Source organism: Camellia sinensis, chromosome 13 (assembly GCF_055761805.1).
Source record: "Camellia sinensis isolate YWXY chromosome 13, ASM5576180v1, whole genome shotgun sequence".
NCBI lineage: Eukaryota > Viridiplantae > Streptophyta > Magnoliopsida > Ericales > Theaceae > Camellia > Camellia sinensis.
Genome location: NC_138973.1, coordinates 50,262,890 through 50,283,276, shown reverse-complemented (window position 1 = coordinate 50,283,276; position 20,387 = coordinate 50,262,890). Strand labels below are relative to the sequence as shown.

Here is a 20,387-nt window from a genome sequence, read left to right as displayed (position 1 = left end):
ATGACATCCAGTTCATCTTTCCCAATCAAATTCAAAATATGCGCACAACAATGCATATGAAACAAAGTATCACCCAACAAAAGCGATGTATTACTCAACTTATCCATCAACATGGTAATCATGGCATCATTTGTGAAACAATTATCAACAATAACAGTAGAGATTTTTCTATCAATATTCCAGTCCATCATACACGCAAGCAAAGTATCACAAAGAACTTCTTTTGTGTGTGGATATGGAACATAAATAAACCTAAAATATAATATTCATGAACAAGTATTAATAACATGCAAATTGAACTAAATAAGATAGAACTTTTAAATGATTTGCAAATTTACAAACTCAATGCAAATTTATCTCAACATGCGACTTTGCAATCTCCATGAATCATCAATAAAGTGTGCGGTGACAGCCATGAATCTTTTCTTTTGATTGCTAGCAGTCCCCATATCAGTTATGATTGCCACCCTACTTTTATTATGCTCCACCAAACTCAATGTCTTCACCCTCTTATAATCATAAATCTTTAAAATATCATTTTTTATCGTATTTCGAGAAGGTACTTTAAACAATGGTTGAAGTGCTGCTGAATATCGTTTAAAACCAACATGATCTACGATAGAGAAGGGATATTCATGCAATATTATGGCATGTGACAACTCTTTCTTAGCAAAATCTTGATCAAAAATATAAGAATTCATTTTTGGACTCTCTCTATTAAAGTTGTTAGTTAAAACTTTTTGCCTCATGTCCAGCACTTTTTTCCTAGTACAACTCTTAAAGTGATCATACAAATGCCTAGTTCCATTTTTTGAATCACCTCCAAGATGCTTGTTACAATAATTACATATTGTCTTCCACACTCCGTTGACTTGTTGTTTCTTGAAGAGTTCCCACACAACACTAGTTTTCTTTTTAGTTCCTCCACAAGTATTAGACCCTTCTTCTAAGTCAATAACATTTTGATTAGAAAGAGGAGATGGTGAGTTGGTGCTGGCGATGATTGTTGTGAGCCCTCATTCTCAAATGGTACTTGAGAGTTAACTTCTGACATTTTTAACCTTTACAAAAATAATATGAAATAAATAAACAGAGGCAGCCCATTATAATGTAAACACTAATCACATCCAAATATCCTAATGGAATACCTCAGAAAGTAGAGCAACAACAATTAGAAAATTAGAAAATTATATTTTCAATCATTGTCCTCCAGTATATTATAATTGGAAAATTACAATAAATAAAAAAATTACCCAACACTGAATAAATCCAATAGAAGGACCAACCATTTAAAACTAAACTGCAAAACCATTAATGCACCAATCAATACAGAGCACATACAGATATATATACACACATACAAACATTAACCACCTCCCTTTGAACTCAAATTGAAATTAGACAACCAAAAGGTAGACAACATTGAACTCTCTCTCATTTCATTTCATCACTTGTGTCAAATTACCCCCTCAAACTATCATATTCAGCCTCAGGTCATAATTAAAATAAATATAAAAAAAAACAGATCATGCATTACATATCAATGACAAAACATATAATACATTAAAAAATAGATTATCAATGACATATATATTTAAAATAAACAGATATATTTAACACAAACAGATCAATAATTAAAAAACAGATCATACATTACATATCAATGACCCTACATTAAAAAACAGATCATATATTTATGTGCTCCCCAAACAAAGCCTATACACCCTAGATTTTCACAATTTTCTCACATCCAAACAGGAAAATGTATAAAGAAAACACAATCTCATTTCAAATGGGAACACTTCATTGCTACATCAGTTCATAATCCCATTGTAGAAAGAAACACAATCCCATTGTAGTATTTTTATTTTTATTTTTATTTTTTAATTTTTGATTCTTACATCAGTTCATTTAAAATGAAAGATTATGAGCTCTCACAGTAATTATTACATATTCTTAAATTGTGTTTAAATTGTGAATTTGAATAGGAATTTGATTAAAAAAAATATGATTGAAATATAAATTAAATTTTTGCTACATTTCTTTTTCTGTTTTCAAATTCATAATCAAACTCGCACTTTTTGACATATATATATATATAATCGAAACAGTAGTCCTAGATTGAAATATGTATACACTCATATATATATATATATATATATACATATGTATGTATGTAAACCCTAGATTGAAATCCCTAGAGAGAGAGAGAGAGGGAGAGAGACCCTTTCAAAATCAGCGGAGAGGGAGGAGCGACGGTGAGGGAGCAGAGAAAGCAGCAGCCCCGTCGTGTGTAAGAGAGATAGAAAGGGAGGCAAAACCCTAAATAGAAGGGGTGGTGAGAGAGGAGTGGCGGTGAGAGAAAGAGAAAGGGGGAGACAAAACCCTAAACATAGCAATGAGCAAGAGAGAGAGAAAGAGAGAGATGAGCAGCACCGTTGTTGTGTTTGTGTGAGTGAGAGTGTGTGTTAAACCCTAAACAAACACACACATATATATAACTAGGGACATAATAGTAATTTTACAACAGGGGGCTAAACGGAGCCGGACCGGGGGCGGGGTGGGGCCAGGTCCGGGGTTTGGACATGTGTCCCCGTCCCCAACCCGGATATCATCGGGGATTCATTTTTGAATACTATCCCCGACCCGTCGGGGCTATTTTTCAAGGAATAACCACTTAATTCGCGGTTGGGAGGTCGGGTTCAAATTGTCATCCCTACCTATACGACCAACACCACCTACTGCTGCAACCTCTATCACTCGAGCCTCAAGACTGAAAAGGGCAGTACCAACCAAGGGAGACACATCCAAGAAGAGAGGGTGAACACAGTAGTAATGTGGGATTGTTTTTGGTGTTTGCAATGAACTTCATGTCAGCTATTTAGTAATGCCATTATAGAAGATTTGGACACACAATTTTCCATACAAAACCTTCCATTCATTACATATCCAACAACTTACATAACAAATATATTACATAGGAAACCCAGAGTATCTTCTCCTTCATTTTCATCTCTGATATTTGCTCTTCCATCTTAGTAATCCTTCGTAGTAGTCCTGGTATAACTTGCTTTGACCAGCCACACATAGGTACATCAAACCACTGGAAAAATCCACATCCTCCCCTATTGAGCCCATATCTTTCGTAGCATAAGAATCGTCTTCCCAAGTTCAAGTTTGTCCAAGATGTCTTCATCACAGTAGCGCTGCCACATGAGCAATGCGTTGCATCCATCCGGTACATTGTTCTTCCTCTTTCTACTTTCTTTCCTCTTTCTCTTCTTTGGGTTCTGTATGCTCTGTTTTTTTTTTTTTTTTTTTCCATACACATGGTTGTTCTTGTATATATATGTGGGTATATATCAGAGGACTGGCAGGAACATTCCCTCCAGTTTTATTTGTGTGTAAAATGTCCCCTTTGCCCTCCACTAACGCTATTCCGTTAATGATTTGGATGGCAGACACAAATTGGACTTGATAGACACGAATTATTAAAGTTTAGGAACTATAGAAACGCATACAATAGTTAAGGAACCAAATAGAAAAAACGAGTATAGTTTAGAGGGTAAAAGTGTAATTAACCCTTTTTTGTAATTATTATTTTTAATCCACACACTAATGTTGAGTCGAGTCGAACCAAGTATTACATGTTAGAACATTTTCATAATATATTTATATATATAATATAGTTATATGAATGATTAGAGAGATGCAACTTTTGAATTTAAACCAAAGGGTGTAATCATTGAGTTTAAACAAAAAGGTGTGTCTTTTGGATTTAAATCATGGGTTCTAACCATTGGATTTAAACTAAAAGACATGAGTCTTGGATTTAAAGGGTATCACTTTTGAATCTAAATGACACAACCTTTGGTCTAAGGGACAAACTCATGTCTATATAAAGGCAGAATGGGTTGGCAATTAATATAGAAATCATTCATATAAAATCCATAGAATTTCTCTCTAATATTCATATTGTTATTTTCCTCTATACTTGGTGGATTAGAAAATCCAAAGGTATTCGGAATCTGATTTCGTTTGTGCATACCACAGTCAGACATTAGTCTTTAAACTAGGTTTCATTGTATCCCAGAGGCAGATTCACAGGTAACCTGGTGCACACCATATTCAACAGAATTGGTGGGGGCAAATATCGTCTTAAAGAAAGCGACGTTATAATGCATCTTGAAGCAATGCTAATTATTTTCTCTTTTATTATCTCCTTCCATCACATTTACCAAATTTGCACCAACATTATATTGTTTAAATTTGATTTAAAAATTTTAAAAATTTCAAAATATATTTAAGTTTGATATGTTTACCTAACTAGTTGATGTCGAATGAATTTTTAACGAGCTGATTATAAGTCAAACTTGAGTAATTTGATTTCATAGCACATATAAGTTTACTAAGGCAAGCAGTTAGATTGTTTAAGCTTAATTTTAAAAAAATTAAAAATGTGTTCAAATTTACATAGCGATTTAATCTCAAACAAATTTTTAACAAATCAAATATGGTCAAGTTGCAGTAGGTTGATTCTTTAGCAGCCCTATGAGTAAGTAATATCATGGGAAGGAAAATTTTATCATCTCTCTTCATTCCAAGTATATATAGTCTTAATTTGGAGAAGGGAAGAGTGAAAAGAGGAAAAGAAAATTCGTCATTCCTCTAATTATGTTGGAAAGAGTTACCATTGAATTGATTCATACTTATTAGTATTTTCTTAGGTAGTTTTTGGTTTACTAAAATGAAATAAAACTCTCATTTCATTAAAATGTTTATTTTTATATTCGGTTGATTAAAAAATTAATAAAAAATACATTTGCAATTGAAATTATTATGCACCAAATGAATGATAATTTTATAGATTAGTTTAAAGACTAATTATTCTATTTCATTTTTTTTTATCCCAGTAAACCAAGTAAAATATTAAGGGTGTGTTTGGTAACGTTTACGTTTTCAGTTTATATTTACAAAAATTTTATAAACTGGTTTTTGTTTATTTTTTATTTATATTTAGAAAAACATAAGCTACAAAGGCGTTTGGTAATTGACAAAATGTTTAAAAAAATTTAAAAATATAAAAAAGAATGAGAAATAGCAAGTGGCGGCGAAAGACGGTGGTGGAAAGTGGTGACGGTGCGTGGTGGGTAGCTGGTGGTGGTGGGTGGGTGGGTGACGGTGGCAGGTGGTGGGTGGTAGCGAGTGGGTGGTGGTGGTAGCGGTAGCGGTGGCGGTAGCGAGTGGTGGGTGGTGGTGGCAGATGGGTGGCGGATGGCGGGTGGTGGGTGGTGGTGGCGGATGGTAGTGGTAGGTGGGTGGGTGACGGTGGCGGGTGGTGGGTGGTAGTGAGTGGGTGATGGTGGTGGTGGTGGTGGCGGGTGGTGGTGGCAGATGGGTGGCAGATGGCGGATGGCGGGTGGTGGCGGGTAGATAGCGGGTAGTGGTGGTGGTGGGTGGGTGACTGTAGTAGGTGGTAACGAGTGGGTGGTGGTGGTGGTGGTGGTAGGTGGGTGAATGGGTGACAGTGGCGGGTAGTGGGTGACGGATGGCTGGTGGTGGGTGGTGGTGGCAGGTAGTGGCGAGTGGGTGGGTAGTGATGGTGGCAAGTGGGTGGCGGGTGATGGTGGTGGTGGTGGTGGGTGGGTAGGTGACAGTGGCGGATGGTGGGTGGTAGCGGAAGGGGGGTGGTGGTAGTGGCAGGAGAGTGGCGAGTGGGTGGTGGGTGATGGTAGTGGTGGGTGGCAGGTGGTGGTAGGTGGGTGGTGAGCGGTGGTGGCAAATAGGTGGCGGGTGGTGGGTGGCGGGTGGTGGCGGGTGGTAGGTGGTGGCGAGTAGATGGCAAGTGAGTGGTGGGTGGTGATGGTGGTGGTGAGGGGTGGGTGGTGGTAGCGAGTGGGTGGCAGGTGGATGGTGGGTGGTGGTGGGTGGTGAGTGGCTGGTAGGTGGTGGTGGCGGGTGGTGAGTAGTGGTGGTAGGTGGTGGTGGCAGAAGACGGTGGTGGAAAATGGTGGCGAGTGGTGGCTAGTGTTAGGTGGTAAAAAAAAACTAAAAACTCAAAATGGAAACACATTTTTTGTGTTTTCATTTTTTGGCCAAATTTATAAACTGAAACTACTGATTTATAAATCAAAAATTTTACCAAACAAGTTTTTATTTGAGTTTTTAAAATTTTTGTAAATATAAACAGAAAATTGAAAACGTAAGTGTTACCAAACGCCACCTAAGTGTTACCAAACGCCACCTAAATAATTAGAATCAATCTTTAAAAATAATTTTGATCATGTATATCGAATGGATGGTGGAGTCCGCAATAAATAAAAAATAAAAAAAAAAAATTCACTTACACGGCCTTTTTTATTTTTATTTTTTTCCTGTATTTATTTATTTATTTATTACGTCCCAAGTCCTATTGTATTTATAAATGTGATCCCGAGTTGTAAGAGGCCAGGTTTGGTTGTTTGATTAAATTAATTGAGATTATGTGTACAATAAAATTAAGGCCTCGTTTGGGAACAGGTTAATTTAGTAACTTTTTGATTATTTGGCTAAAATATGAGCTAAAAAAAACTAGTATGTTTGGGATGACTTTTTGACTTTTTATGAAAATGTGTGCAAAAAGTAGAGAGAAAAGAGAATCTTTGACTTTTTGGTATGTGTTGTTGGCTTTTTGGCTAATTTAGTAACTTTTTGACTTTTTGGCTAAAAATGAGAGTTTCCAAACAAGGCCTAAGTGATGAAATTACTAGTATGATAATATTAGGTTGAAAAAATAAGACAAATTCTATTTATTTGTACATTAATATTATGATATTAATTAACTGTAATTAAATTTATAAAATCACATAAATGTACTCATTATATAAAAAGTGATTTTATTGTTAAACCGAAGACAAGAAAAAATTTCACTTCCAATCTCTACCCTCAATGAAAATGCTAATGTCATTGTTAGTAAAAATTATATTAGGTTTTGATTAACAACAACCAAACAATAATTTAAACAAAACAATTTAAATATAGAATTAGACGACTGTATAAAGATTCTAATACCTTGAAAGTATAAGAACTTCTTTATAATAATTAACAATCGAAAGAAAAAGTAGCAAAATAAGCAAAGACAATTCCAGATGAAATTATCCAAGTTTACAAGAGTTACAAGTTACAAATTACTAAAGAAACTACTCAAGTTAAGAGAAAGAAACTACTCTAGATGCGAGCTTAGTTATTGTTGTGTTATTGATATGTCCATTCTCTCTATTAAATCCCTGATTTTATATATGTATATATATATATATATATATATATTTTTTTTTTTTTTCTGGCCCATGATGATATGATCTTTTTCAGTTTATAACTGCAACCTTTACAACTGACATTGTAACTCCCTCCTTGTTTTCCAAGCCTTACTCTGCCAAATCTTCAACATTTCTTGTCGAACTAACTCTCCATCATGCTGCCACGTGTCCCTCATCACTCTGAGGAACATATCGACAAAGAATTCACCTCACCTTGTAAGCATCATCCTTTGCAACTATCTCACTAAATCACAAAACTAGCCAAGAACTACCTCAAAGCTGCCTCTACCATTTTATGCACACGACCACTCTTCTCATGCCACATGTCCCTTTGGTTAATGAAATCACAAAACTAGCCAAGAACTACCTCAAAGTTGCCTCTACCATTTTATGCACTCGACCACTCTTCTCATGCCACATGTCCCTTTGGTGGATGAAAGACTATCACTTTGCCTCTACCATGTGTTATCTTCTAATTGGTCTACCTATCCACAAAAATACTACAAAAATCGGTGCAAACAGTCATCTTGGATTTTGACTAATGCGGCTTTAAACTTGATTTGAAGAACCAAATTACATTATCAGCTTTGAACTCAAAATCTTGGCCTTGCCCTTAGAGTAGTAGTTCTATTAAATCAGTTCTGCTTCCATGTTTTATTTATTTATTTATTTACTTTTCATATGATGCCGCTCACAAGAGTTTATTTTTTATTTGGGTTCTGGCAAAAGTGTTCAAATTTCCAAATGAATCATGTCTACAAGGGCCTGCTGAGTGGAAGTTGGGTAACATAAATATCAATTGAGTTTTAGGCAGAGGTTTGAAAAGAAAAAACAAAAAAGAAAAAAAAATAAAGACAATGTAAATAAAATATATGCTAAATTTTTTTTCAATTTTTTTTTTCTTTTTTAAATTTCTATCTAAATACATGATCCAAGCACAACCTAAAAAATTTTGTGGGTCATTGCAGTCGTGAAGAAAATCTGTTGGTTCGCTGCATTCATGAATTGTAGTACTTTCCAGAAAAGGAAATGAAACTCAACCCATTTCTTTCCATATCTCTTTTATCTTTTACTGCTAGTTCTTTGTGTTTGTAGGAGACTTTCCTTTATGTGGAATGGAAGAAAATAAAGAAACAGCCACCGATCGATCCATCCATCCATCCACAACCTCTTGGCTGGGAGGTTGATGTGATTATCATCAAATTGTGGAAGTTAGAATTAATTCAAGTTTATTTACTTCACATGAACTTCTGTCCATGTAAGTAGGAAAGGAACGTCCCTATTCAACTACAAAATTTATTAACTTGTCATCATGTGGAAGTTACAATTAATTCCCGTTTATTTACTTCTATCCATGTGAGGAGGAAAGAAACGTCTCTATTCAACCACATAATATATTGACTGCTCTATCTCTATTTTAATTTTCTTGATCACCCATCTCAATCTTCATTTCTCCATCTTCAACCCCCACGCTTGACAACAATCCATGCAACCAACTCTTTAACTCCTCCATTACAATGCCTCTTCCCAAACCTACTGCCACATGACAACAATACCCTCTCTTACTCTTGAAGACGAAGAAAACTCGCCAGAACTCTTTGCCCTATAACCTGGATGTACCAAATCTTGATAGATTGGGGGTTTTATGTGAAACCCACCACCAGCATCATCACTGTTAATGTCATTGTCAATAGGACAAAAATTTGATCTAAAGTTCTCATCATTCTTGCCTAATTCTTTTCTCCTAAAACTGTGAGGATACGAAATTCCATCAACTGGGTTGAGTTATTTAACACAAAAGCCAGAATGAAAAGTAAATGCGGAACACAATTACCTGAAGCCTTACTGCAGCTTTTTCTCGTCATCATAATTGTACTCTATCCAACCGACTTCTCATTATCCAACCTCCAAAATGATAAAACCGTTTGCTTGCATACTAAAAAATCTTCTAACTTGATCCTGCAAACATCCAAACTGAAAAAAACTTGACATTCCTAGTGAATCCAAATACTACAAATAAGTCACTGTATCATACCTGTACATATATAAAATATCAAAATTTATAGCCACATCCATAATTTTAGTTAGAAAACAGAAGCAGAATGCCTGTCCACCCAATATACTAATCTAATAATTTACTCAATGTTGTCAATCAAGTCCATAAACAGCTGATAAACCAAAGCTGAATGCCTGTCCACTCAATATGCTAATCTAATAATTACTCAATGTTATCAATCAAGTACATGAACAGCATGATAAACCACTCTCCATAAATGACCCCCCAAAAATCTTTATTTGACATCATAATGCAACAAGTTGACAGCGAAAAAGAGGTAAGAACTTCCGTTGACAGAAAATAATGCAACTATTTATTCAGATACTCTTTTTAATCCATTTTGCATTCCAAGTACCAACTAATTGCCATACTAAATCAAGTGAATAATTGCCATACTAAATCAAGTGAAAGGATTATTAAATTTATAGTGTTTGCGCGCTTACAAGTTTCAAAACCAACAACCAATCTGTGAAAAAGTCACAAACTTTCATATCAGTACGTGACCCTCTAGTATCAAACAGTTTCCTCAAGTGTTTGCAAATCTGAGACAAGCTGTTTCATCTTCTTCTTCTTGTGTTTGGATCAACTGAGAAGAGTTTACTCCACAGAATGAGAACTCCATATTTTCAATATGGATGGAAGTCAAGAAACAGCCTCAGTGAAAGATCAGTGTTCAGGTGGTGAAGAGCATAGTCTACCAACTCGAATCCAAGACCCATTATGATAATTTTCATACCAAAATTTAGCCACCATAACCCTCCAATACATTTGTTCCATTCAATCAGAAAATCAACATTTAATGCCGGAACCAACATTGATAATACTTTCATCAAAGTAATAGTAAACAACCATCAGGCATGAGCAGTTACAACTATAGTCAGAGAAAGAACCTCCACTTCAGTGCCTCAGATTCAATACTATAAGATAAACAACTGTACATCATGTTATTCAAAACAATGATACATTCTATTAACCAAATCAACGTCACACAACCTAGCCACATTTTGAACTGTGATCAGTGAGAACAAGAAAAGAAAGTAATCATAAACCGAAGTTACATGATCTAACAGCATATAAATCAAATCCCACTAGTCCATACCTATCTAAAGGACCAGGGAGATCTTATCCTTCCCAATCAAAGGTTGGAAAAGAAACTTGAAAAAGAAACCAAGTAAAAAAAACTTCACTGTCCCAACAACTATGTCTCAGGTGCCGCCACTGGTGGCGTGTTTTCGTTCTTCTTCTTATTCTCCACTAAAACAGTCACAAAAGCATCAACAATCTGTCGCTGCGACTCGAGTATCAACTCGCTACGCTTCATCTCCCTCTCCATTCTCATTTTCTCAATCTCCTTGGCCATTTCCATCTTCATTTTCTCCATTTTCAGGAACCCTTCTCCCAACAGCTTAATTGATGAAACTATCTCTGAAATTGAACCTCTTTCTCTCTTAACTCCTCTACCACCACCATCACTCTTCTTCCCTAAACCCGAGTCAAATCCATTCGAAACCCTAGAAACAAGATTAGGACATGAATTTCCACCATTCTTGCCATAACCCTTTGTCCTAAATCCCGCAGGCACCGAATATCTGTTGCCGGGCATTTTCACAGGAAACCCACCATCAGCAGAGCCAAAATTAGGGTTCAAGTTGCTATCGACCTTACTAAATTTCTTTGGTCTAAACCCTGGAGGTACCATTTCTTGATCAATTGGGGTTTTTACCCAAAACCCACCACCATCTTCGATTCCATTGCTGTAAAAATGATTGGAATCAAAATTAGGTCCAAAATTCCCATGAATCTTCCCCAATTTCTTTGTCCTAAACACTGGAGGTACCAATTTCCCATCAATTGGGGTTCTAACACGAAACCCACCTCCAAAATCCTCCTCCACCTCCTCCTCCTCCTCCTCATCATCAGATCCATCATCCACATATGATGGGTACCCATTCAAAACCCTAGAACTAGTATTAGGGCTAGAATTCCCCTCAATCTTATTTGCCCTAAAACCTAAAGGTGGCGAATTTCGATCACACAAGGCTTTGTCCTGATATAGAACAAGATCAGGGTTTGAATTCCCATCAACCTTTTTAGAATTCTTCGATCCGAACACCGATTCCACCGAATTCCGATCACCTACGTTTTTGATACGAAGAACACCACCAACACCAGAATCAACCTGATTACCAGCATCTGGCTTAGATCCAACGGCCAAGGATGAGCCACTTGCCATGGAATCCATGTTATCGAAGAAGAACCAGGAGGAGAAGAATCGGCCAGGGAAGGAGAGAGATCGCTGCTTCTCGGTGCGGTAGCGCTGGCGGAGCTTCTCCATTTTGTGGCGGCACTGGGCGGAGGTTTTGGGAGGGGAGACGGCGGGGCAGCGGCTGACGACGGCGTCAGCCACCGCGTCCCAGTCGGCGGTCCTGAGGTAGCCCCGGCGGAGAGCGTACCAACGGTCACGATAGGCATCGATCAAAGCTAGGGTTTCTTCTTGGGTCCAGCACGGTGTTGGGAACTTCCGAGGAGGCTTTTCGGGGGTGGGTGTGGACATGGTTGCGGTGGAGGATAAGAGTGGATGGTGAAGAGGTGCAAAATAGCAGAGTGGTGGTGGCGATTGGAGATATAAGAGATGTGGTGGAGGTGAAAGTGGTGATGGTGGTGGTGGTTATGATGATGAGGATGGGGGGGAGTGGGTGAGAGAGTGGGGGGAGCAATGAATGTAAGTAAAAGAGATTAGGTTGGCCACCAGGTGGGTGAGTGGGGTGGGGTGAGGTGGGGGGTGTGGTGGATGATGCTAGAATGCGCAGCATGGTGCAATGTACACCCACAACCACTCCACCTAGAGACTACTACCACCATAACATTTCCCCACCACCCACCCATCTCTCTGTCTCTCTCTCTCTCTTCTCCCCCAACTCTCTCTCTATCTATCTATCTCAAAACAAAGACTTTTCTTTGTTTGTTTGTTTGTTAGTTAGTTTCTCTCTCTACCTAGGGTGGGTGGGCAGTTGGTGGTGGGTGGGGTAAGTCTTGATTGCCTCCACACACTGCGGTGGTGATGGTGGTGAAAGTGAGAGTGATGGTATAGGTGAAAAGTGGTGGGTTTAGACCTCTATTTACAGGTTTAGCCATTGAAGTAGGTTTCACATGGACCCAGACAGAATTGAGCTGGAGTCTGTGTTTGATTTTTGTAAAAAGAAAGGTATTATAGGGTGTGGTTGGCTATATAATAAGAGAGTAAATGATAAAATGAAATTAATTTACAAATTTATTATAAAATTATTTTTTATCATAATTAATTTATAAGATATTTTTGAATTTTAATTTGTTTGGTTTGAATTTTTAAAATTTATTTTTTTTGTTTTTTTTATTTTTTCTTTTTATTAAATTTTTTTAACCTAATATAAATATATTTAAAAAATATATAATATTTGTGATTTTTTTTTTACAAAATTCACTAAATACCAAAAATATAAAAAAATTATGAGAATTCATTACATTTTTCGTATTCTTGCATATTTATTGATTTTTTAAAATACTTTTTTACAACTATTTTATTTTTAAAATATATTTAACTAAGGTGCATTTAAAAAAGTAAAAATATTGTTTAAAATTTTAAAAATATTCACTAAAAATAAAAAGGAAAACGAAAAAAATAACTCAATTTTCAAAAAATAAAATCCAGAAAATTGAAATTAAACCCACTGAATAAGTTTTATTATTTTAGATACTTGATCCACTAAATCATAATTCTCATATTTAAGGTAATATATGAATAAGTATACTCTTACAACTATTTTTTAAACCCTAACAATTTTGTGTGCATTATTTTGAATGTTTTATTATGTGAATATTTACACTGTCAATGTGAACATTAATGCATGTTTTACCTTACTATTATTAGTAATATTTTAATAATTATATCACCCATAAGATTTATTGAAATATAAAAAAATATTTTAAATTAAATAAAATATAAATTGCTAAAAAAATTATGAATATATGCACCAATTTACCGTACTAAATTAATGAAAACCTTGAAGTTTTTAGAGATTAAAAATAGAGAAATCATTAAAAAAAATGTACCTTAATTTGTACAAAAATTTTGTTAATAATCATTACTCAAATAATACAATAATAATAAAAAAAAGTGGGGTGGTGTTGGGAAGTTGGACAACCCACCAAATGGTCAGAGGGTTGAACCCCATCCACAAACAAAACTTCACTTGTAGTAAAAAGGATAAATTTGTTTAAAAAAAAATTATAAAAAAATAAATAAAATAGAAAAAAATGTAGTAAAATGGAAAGAAGAAAAAAAAATATTGAAATTCAATGGGAGAATCACAATAAGTTGCAACATATGTAGAATAAATACAAAAGAATGAAAAAGACAAAGTAAAAATTGTAAAATTACCATATTAGATTTTTCATTTTTTTTTCTTGGTTTTTCTCTCTTCCTTAGGATATCCACAATGAATGTGTTAAAAGTGTATTATATGACAAAAAGTGTTAAAAATGAGACTCAAAAATATATATTAAGAGTTCGTTAATTTAGTGAATGAATGGTGATACAATGAATGTGTTAAGGAATGTGTTAAAAATATATATGTGTATATAATAAATAAAATAAATAAATAATTTAGTTTAATCAAAAATTTCAAACCCAAAATTAAATTTCAAGTCCAAAAAAAAATCCCAACAAGTAAAAAAAGATAAAAAATATTTCCGTTGACCGGTCAACCGGCCGGACGTCCGGCCATCAACCGATAAGACCAAATTTTTTTTTCCCTTTTTCTTGAAGGATTCGGAGCCAGACGTTTAGGAGGACGTCCGGGGGACGTCCCCAAGCACATTCGCTAGTTAAAATGCTCGCTGCAGTTAACACACATATTAACATCTGACACATGTTAATAACTCCATTGTAACCCCCAAACAGTACCCTCAACTACCCAAAACTTAACACCTAACACTAACATACAGCTCAATATGTCCATTGTGAATGCTCTTAGAAGCGTAACTTATCGATAGCTCTTCCTTACCTCCTGCGCTGCAGGCAACACCGTTTTTTACCATTTTTCTTTTCTTTTTTTTTCCTGTCACACTAACAAGCCAACAACTCCTTCTCTACCTTTTGTTAGTGCCTTCACACTGCCTCTTGCCACTGTAAGTCGTTCACCAACACCTCTTTCATCCTTTCTTATCCATCCCAATATGTGCAAATCCATCTCAACTTCATAGATGGCGACACTGTTACCCAATCCGAGCTCCTTCTCCGCTTCATCCCATATCTCATCATATCTAGCCAATATCATTGCGACACACCACCATTACCGCAATCAGATTGTGACCATTGCGACACATTAGCAACTAGTTTCATTCTTTCTCTATTTAGGGTTTTGATTTGAGGTTTTGAGATACGAGATTTAATCCAAATATGAGGAGGTTAAGATATGACGGTGCTTGTTGTTGAATAAGAGATTACGAGTTTGTGAAAGGTTGAAGAGTGATTGAAGGAAGGGGTCAGGGAAATATGCACAGGATGGGAAAGGGTTTGGAAAGGTAGATAAGGGGTTGTTAGAGGACATGAAGGGTTGGGATAGTGGAGAAGATAGGTGAAGGATTAAGGATGGCACATGAATGAGTGGTCAGTAGAATTGTAAAGGGAAGAGAAGAGGAAGATAAGGGAGAAGGGATATTTTTATCTTTTTAATTATAGTTTTCATATTTTTGCAATTAATTTTAAACATTTCACCTCCTTTGTAATTTTGGAAGACAATTAATTTTTGTCATTTCTATTTTTTTTTTTTTTTGTAATTTTTCTAATAAAATAAGAGTTAAAATCATTTCACAATTTTTTTTTTCTCACAAATTTAATAGGGAATTGATTAGTAAATCCTATACCTTGACTTATGACCGACTTACAGTTCGTTTGGATTGAGAAATGAGAAATGAAAGGAAATGATTAGAGTTTTCACGTAAGTAAGAAAGGAAAAGAAAATATTAGGCTCCGTTTGGTGGAGTTTTCAAAATCTAGTTCCACACTCACTTTTGAGTATGGTGTTTGTTTAGAGTTTTTAAATCATAATTCTACACTCATTTCTCAAAACTCAATTCAAAACATAATCATTACTTTTCAAAACTCATAACCAAACACATAATTCAAAACTATTTTCAAAACTCCATTCAAATCAATATTTTAAAAATATTTTAATTTTGTTAAGATTTTAAATATTTTAATATTTAAATATGTTACAATTTTTTTTAATTTTTTAATTTTTTGAATATTTTTAAATATTTCAATTTTTAAATATTACGATTTTAATTTTTTAAATTTTAAAATATTTTATAAAAATAAATTCAAACTCTATTTTATAAAAATATTTTTAAATATTTTAATTTTTTTATTATGTATTTGGTTACGATTTTAATTGAGTTTTGTTTTATGTGTTTGGTTACGATTTGAGTGTAGAGTTGTTTTTAAATTTAAAATATTAAAATTTTAAATTATTTTAATTTTTTGAATATTTAAATTATTTAAATTTTTACGATTTAAAATTTTTGAATATTTATTTTAATTTTTTATTATTAAATTTTTTAGATTATTTAAATTATTTAAATATTTATGATTTAAATTTTTTGAATATTTATTTTGAAAAAAAATTATTTCCTTTGTAGTATTTTCAATTAAAAAATTGATTAATGTTATTTTTTGTTAATAATAAATTTTTTTAATTGAATTTTAAAAAGAGTTTGGTTATGAGTGTTGATCAAAATTTCAATAATGTGAAAGTAATGTGTTTTGTTATGAGTTATAGCAATTTGAATTAAGTTTTGAAAACTCTTTTCAAAACTCATAACCAAATAAATTTTCTTACTTCACATGTCAAATCAAACTTTCAAAACTCAATTCTACACTCAATTCGAAACTCAATTCCACACTCAATTCAACACTTTATTCAAAAACCATAACCAAACAAATTTTCTACACTCAAATCATAATTCTAAAACACACAAACTCAAAATACAACTCATATTCTCAAATCATAGTTACAAAACTCTACCAAACGGAGCCTTATAGTTTCTCACTAAATTTCGCAACTTTTAGTGAGAAATAAAACTTAAATTTGATGTGATTTGACTTTCTCATTATTTCTCACCATCACTCAACCCATTAATAATCCAAAATTCTCTCTATTTCGTTTCTTTTCTCACCAAACCTAAAAAGACCCAAAAATTTACTTACTCTTCAAATTTGGTATTAATATTGTTTAATCACAATTGAAAACATATAGAATTTAATTTGTAATTTTATATGTGCTAAGAGTCAAAATATAATTATTATGAAGTTTGGGATCAAATTGTAATTTGAAAAATGGAGTTGCCACTTAAATTTGTGTGAAGACATCTGCCCTCGCCAGATGTCTTGTTGCTTGCAAGCTTATCTAGATACTATAAAAGGGTTGAGGCTTGTATTTTTCTTTATTTTATTTTATTTTAACCTTCTCTTTTGTATTATTCACAATTCTGGCTATATATCTATTTAGTATATTTGTTTTTATCTCTATCTAATGTTTTAGGGTAAATTACAATTACATTTTTTAAATTTGTTTAAAATACGAATTAACCTCTATAATTTTATGCCATGTAAAATTAATAATTAGGTACTCTTAATTATTGCCAAGATCAGAGGAACTAAAATTTAATCACTCTAATATTATTTTTTTTGAATTTGTAAATATATTTAATGTTGCTGATGAATTTAAGTAAGTGCTCATGATATTACTGACAATTTTTTTTTTTTTTTGTGCCATTTATGTTTAGATTTTATTAATCCTCATTATGAAAGTGTTTGAACTATTTCCTCAAGTACAGAGATGAAAGACATGTACAACACAACATGGCTTGCATGTCATTCCAATAAAGCTCATAAAACAAGTTTTAATGATATTAATTACTACTATGGGCTAGTGGGGAGATAATGATATCATACTTTAATGACTTCATTAGAGGTTAGGAAGAGATTGGGTAGCCTAACTTATGCAAGTAGTTGAAGTTGAATTTGGGGGCTGTTGAGCACTCAGCACTGCAGGCACTGTTGTATAGGTTTATTTCGGGGTTCGTCTTGATAATCTGAATCGTTCATATTTTAGAGTATATTGAGTAGAATATACCTGTAAAAAATTTAGTTAATCGGATATCGTTAATCCTTTTATCCACTCACATTTGTATTTTCAAAAATAAATAATATTCTGATTTAAAGTATTAAAATAAATACAAGTGTGAGTGGATGAAAGGGTTGACGATATCCGATTAACTTAATTTTTTACAGGTATATTTTACTTGATGCATTTTAAAATGTGAGCGGTTCGAATTATCAAGACGGACTCTAAAATAAGCCCATAAGAATGCACAGGAGTGGCTGCTATAGGCACCTCAAATCCATTGAAGTTTTGGTTAGTCTAAATTTAGTAATACACAACAACACCCTACACTTTTTGAAAGTGATTTTTGTTTTCCTTCTAAATTTGAAGCTCCGACAACACAGCTAAAAAACATAAAAGATTAATTACATGAAAACTCCTTCAACTATTATTAAGTATTATTTTATTTTTTTCAACTTTAAAATCATATATTTAGACTATTCAATTATGAAAAATAAAATAAACAAATGCCCCTTTATGAAGAGATAAAGGAAATATAATTTTATAATTAAAAGTCTTCGAATAATTAAACCAAAACTATATGTGCATATTATATATATATATATATATATATTGTTAGTTAGTGAGAAATAATTTACAAATATCATAAGACTTGACTTTCTAATTAAGTGTTAGAATTTTTGACCAACAGATACATGTAAAGAAAATTTCAGTTTCTTTAAAGTGTAGATGTTGCATGGCTACTAGTATTTCCATTGTGAAACAAAAAATTATTTATCTTTTTCATTAATTAGAAAATTGATATTGACAGTCAACAATGGAGATTTTTTTATTTTTTGGTTTAAAATAATACTAAAAGACAAAATATGTTAAAATAGTCAATAAGACAAAATGTTACATCAAACTTATAATCATTTTATTTTTTCCCTCATAAATATCGCATCAATCTGGAAAAAAAAAATTAATTCTCTTCCCAAACATAATAGGGTGTTTTGACTTTTTTAACTTATTTTATCTTTTTGTGGATAAATTATGTGAGAAATGATATAACTCAAAATTAATAAAAAATTAAAAACTAACTTTTTATTAACTTCCCAAACGAGCACAATAATTTTAATCAAATGAAAATAATCAACTTTTCAGCAACAAAAAGATTGCATTTCTCCTTCTGTTTGGTTCAAATATTCAATAGGTTAGGAGCCCTGCTGGAGACCCCAGCAGGGAAGGACCCCCAGCACCCCACCTCCACGTGGGGGTTGGCAATGGCTAAAAACTTTAAAAAAAAAAAAAAAAAAAAAAAATTATTTTTTTTTGGACCAATCAGTGAGGACCCCAGTACCCCACTGGGGTCTCAAGCTTTATTCATAGGTTAGTTAATGAGGGAAAGTGGGGCACCCTTTGCAACTTTCTTCCCTAAGAAATTTTTAGCATCATTTTCACAGCCACTATACTATGTTGGGTATTGGGTCATTTTCTAGCTTTTAAAAGGGTTTGTTGTTGTCAATATGTGGATAAGGGACGTTAGAAATGAGAGCCCATGACGTCCCTCTGCATCTCACCTATTCATACCACTTCTCGAAAGAAAAATGTAGAAGAAAAATCTTAATTAAAGAGTAAATTAATCTTAGTTCCCAAAAAAAGATTAAATTAATCTTACAAAACCCAAAAAAAAAACATATTGTGGGATAAAATACGTAAGGGGCCACCATTTGCTTGGATTAGTGAGAGATTAGAGTAAAAAAAAATATAAATTTAATATATTTTTTATGATCTCTAATTTTTTTCTCATCTCTCATTTAATTGACCAAAGCACAATCAATATCTGATCAAATTATTAATTTTCAAAACTAATATCCCTTCTAAATTCCATTTGACTTTCATCCAACAACAAAATATAATACTATAAATCTTATCATATACTTTATCAATCTCACTCTAATCAAAACAAACATAGATATTAAAAAGCATCGTATATTCTCAGACTCTCTCCATAGATTTAGACAATTCCCTCCCATCTACAAAGACTTTAGACAATTCTCATGATGGCCTGCCTGGTCAAAAGAAAATGACTGTGGAGCCATAAATGAGGAATATAATTGCCTTGTTTGATTTGTGTTTTCTAAAAAATTTTAAGAAAAATTCTATACAAATAAGTTTTCAAAAATAATCAAACTAAACAAATTTTTTCAAAAAAATTTCCCAAAACTTGTTTGGTTTACAAGTTTTTCAAACAAATCTCTCTCTCATACACATCAAATCAATCACTTTTTTCAAAACTCTCTCTCAAAATAATTTTTCAAAACATCTTTTGAAAAAACCAAACCAAACAACTTTTCGTACTTTTTATCTCTAAAACTCATCTCCCAAACTCAAACCAAACATACCCAATAATAATAAGACCAAAGATGGAAGGACAACTTGAAGGTGGAGCCTGAAATGAACTCTCTTCCATGGAGAGAATTTAGCGTTGAGATGACAGTTGTTTATCAAAATGCAGAGAAGTGCTGCCTCAAAAAAAAAAAAAAGTGAGTAGAAAAAGATTAAATCCGTTGGGAGAACAGGGGATTGAACCCGACGTGAATCGAACACGCAACCTTCTGATCTGGAGTCAGACGCGCTACCATTGCGCCACGGATCCCATTGTGCTTCAGAGTGCACATTTATATTTTTTATAGATAGTTTACAACCAAAGAAAAATTACTCCTCCACTTCTAATATTTGGGACTCCAAATGTTTCACATGCTATAAGACTCACATCACACCCATATGAAATATTTGATAAAAATACTGATAAAACATTTACGCTGTGTTTGGTTAGGAGATTTAAAGAGGGATTGGGAAAGGGAAAGGGAAAAGTTAAGTGAAATATGA

The 20,387-nt window shown here is 33.6% G+C and overlaps 1 protein-coding gene and 1 non-coding gene across 2 annotated transcripts; both read right to left on the bottom strand.

The window, feature by feature from the left end:
- Positions 1-10,231: 10,231 nt before the first annotated feature.
- Positions 10,232-12,620, bottom strand: LOC114313872 (uncharacterized). The gene has a single exon (XM_028260301.2). It carries the CDS (start codon positions 11,903-11,905, stop codon positions 10,550-10,552), a length of 1,356 nt encoding a protein of 451 aa, XP_028116102.2. The 5' UTR covers positions 11,906-12,620; the 3' UTR covers positions 10,232-10,549.
- A 7,462-nt stretch (positions 12,621-20,082) lies between these two features.
- On the bottom strand, positions 20,083-20,154 carry TRNAW-CCA (transfer RNA tryptophan (anticodon CCA)). Its single transcript has one exon. It is a non-coding gene; the product is annotated as a tRNA-Trp (tRNA).
- Between the last annotated feature and the right edge of the window lie 233 nt (positions 20,155-20,387).

What these genes read in the sequence shown, in the direction of transcription:
- LOC114313872 (XM_028260301.2), bottom strand. Translation starts at nt 11,905, where the DNA reads ATGTCCACACCCACCCCCGAAAAGCCTCCTCGGAAGTTCCCAACACCG.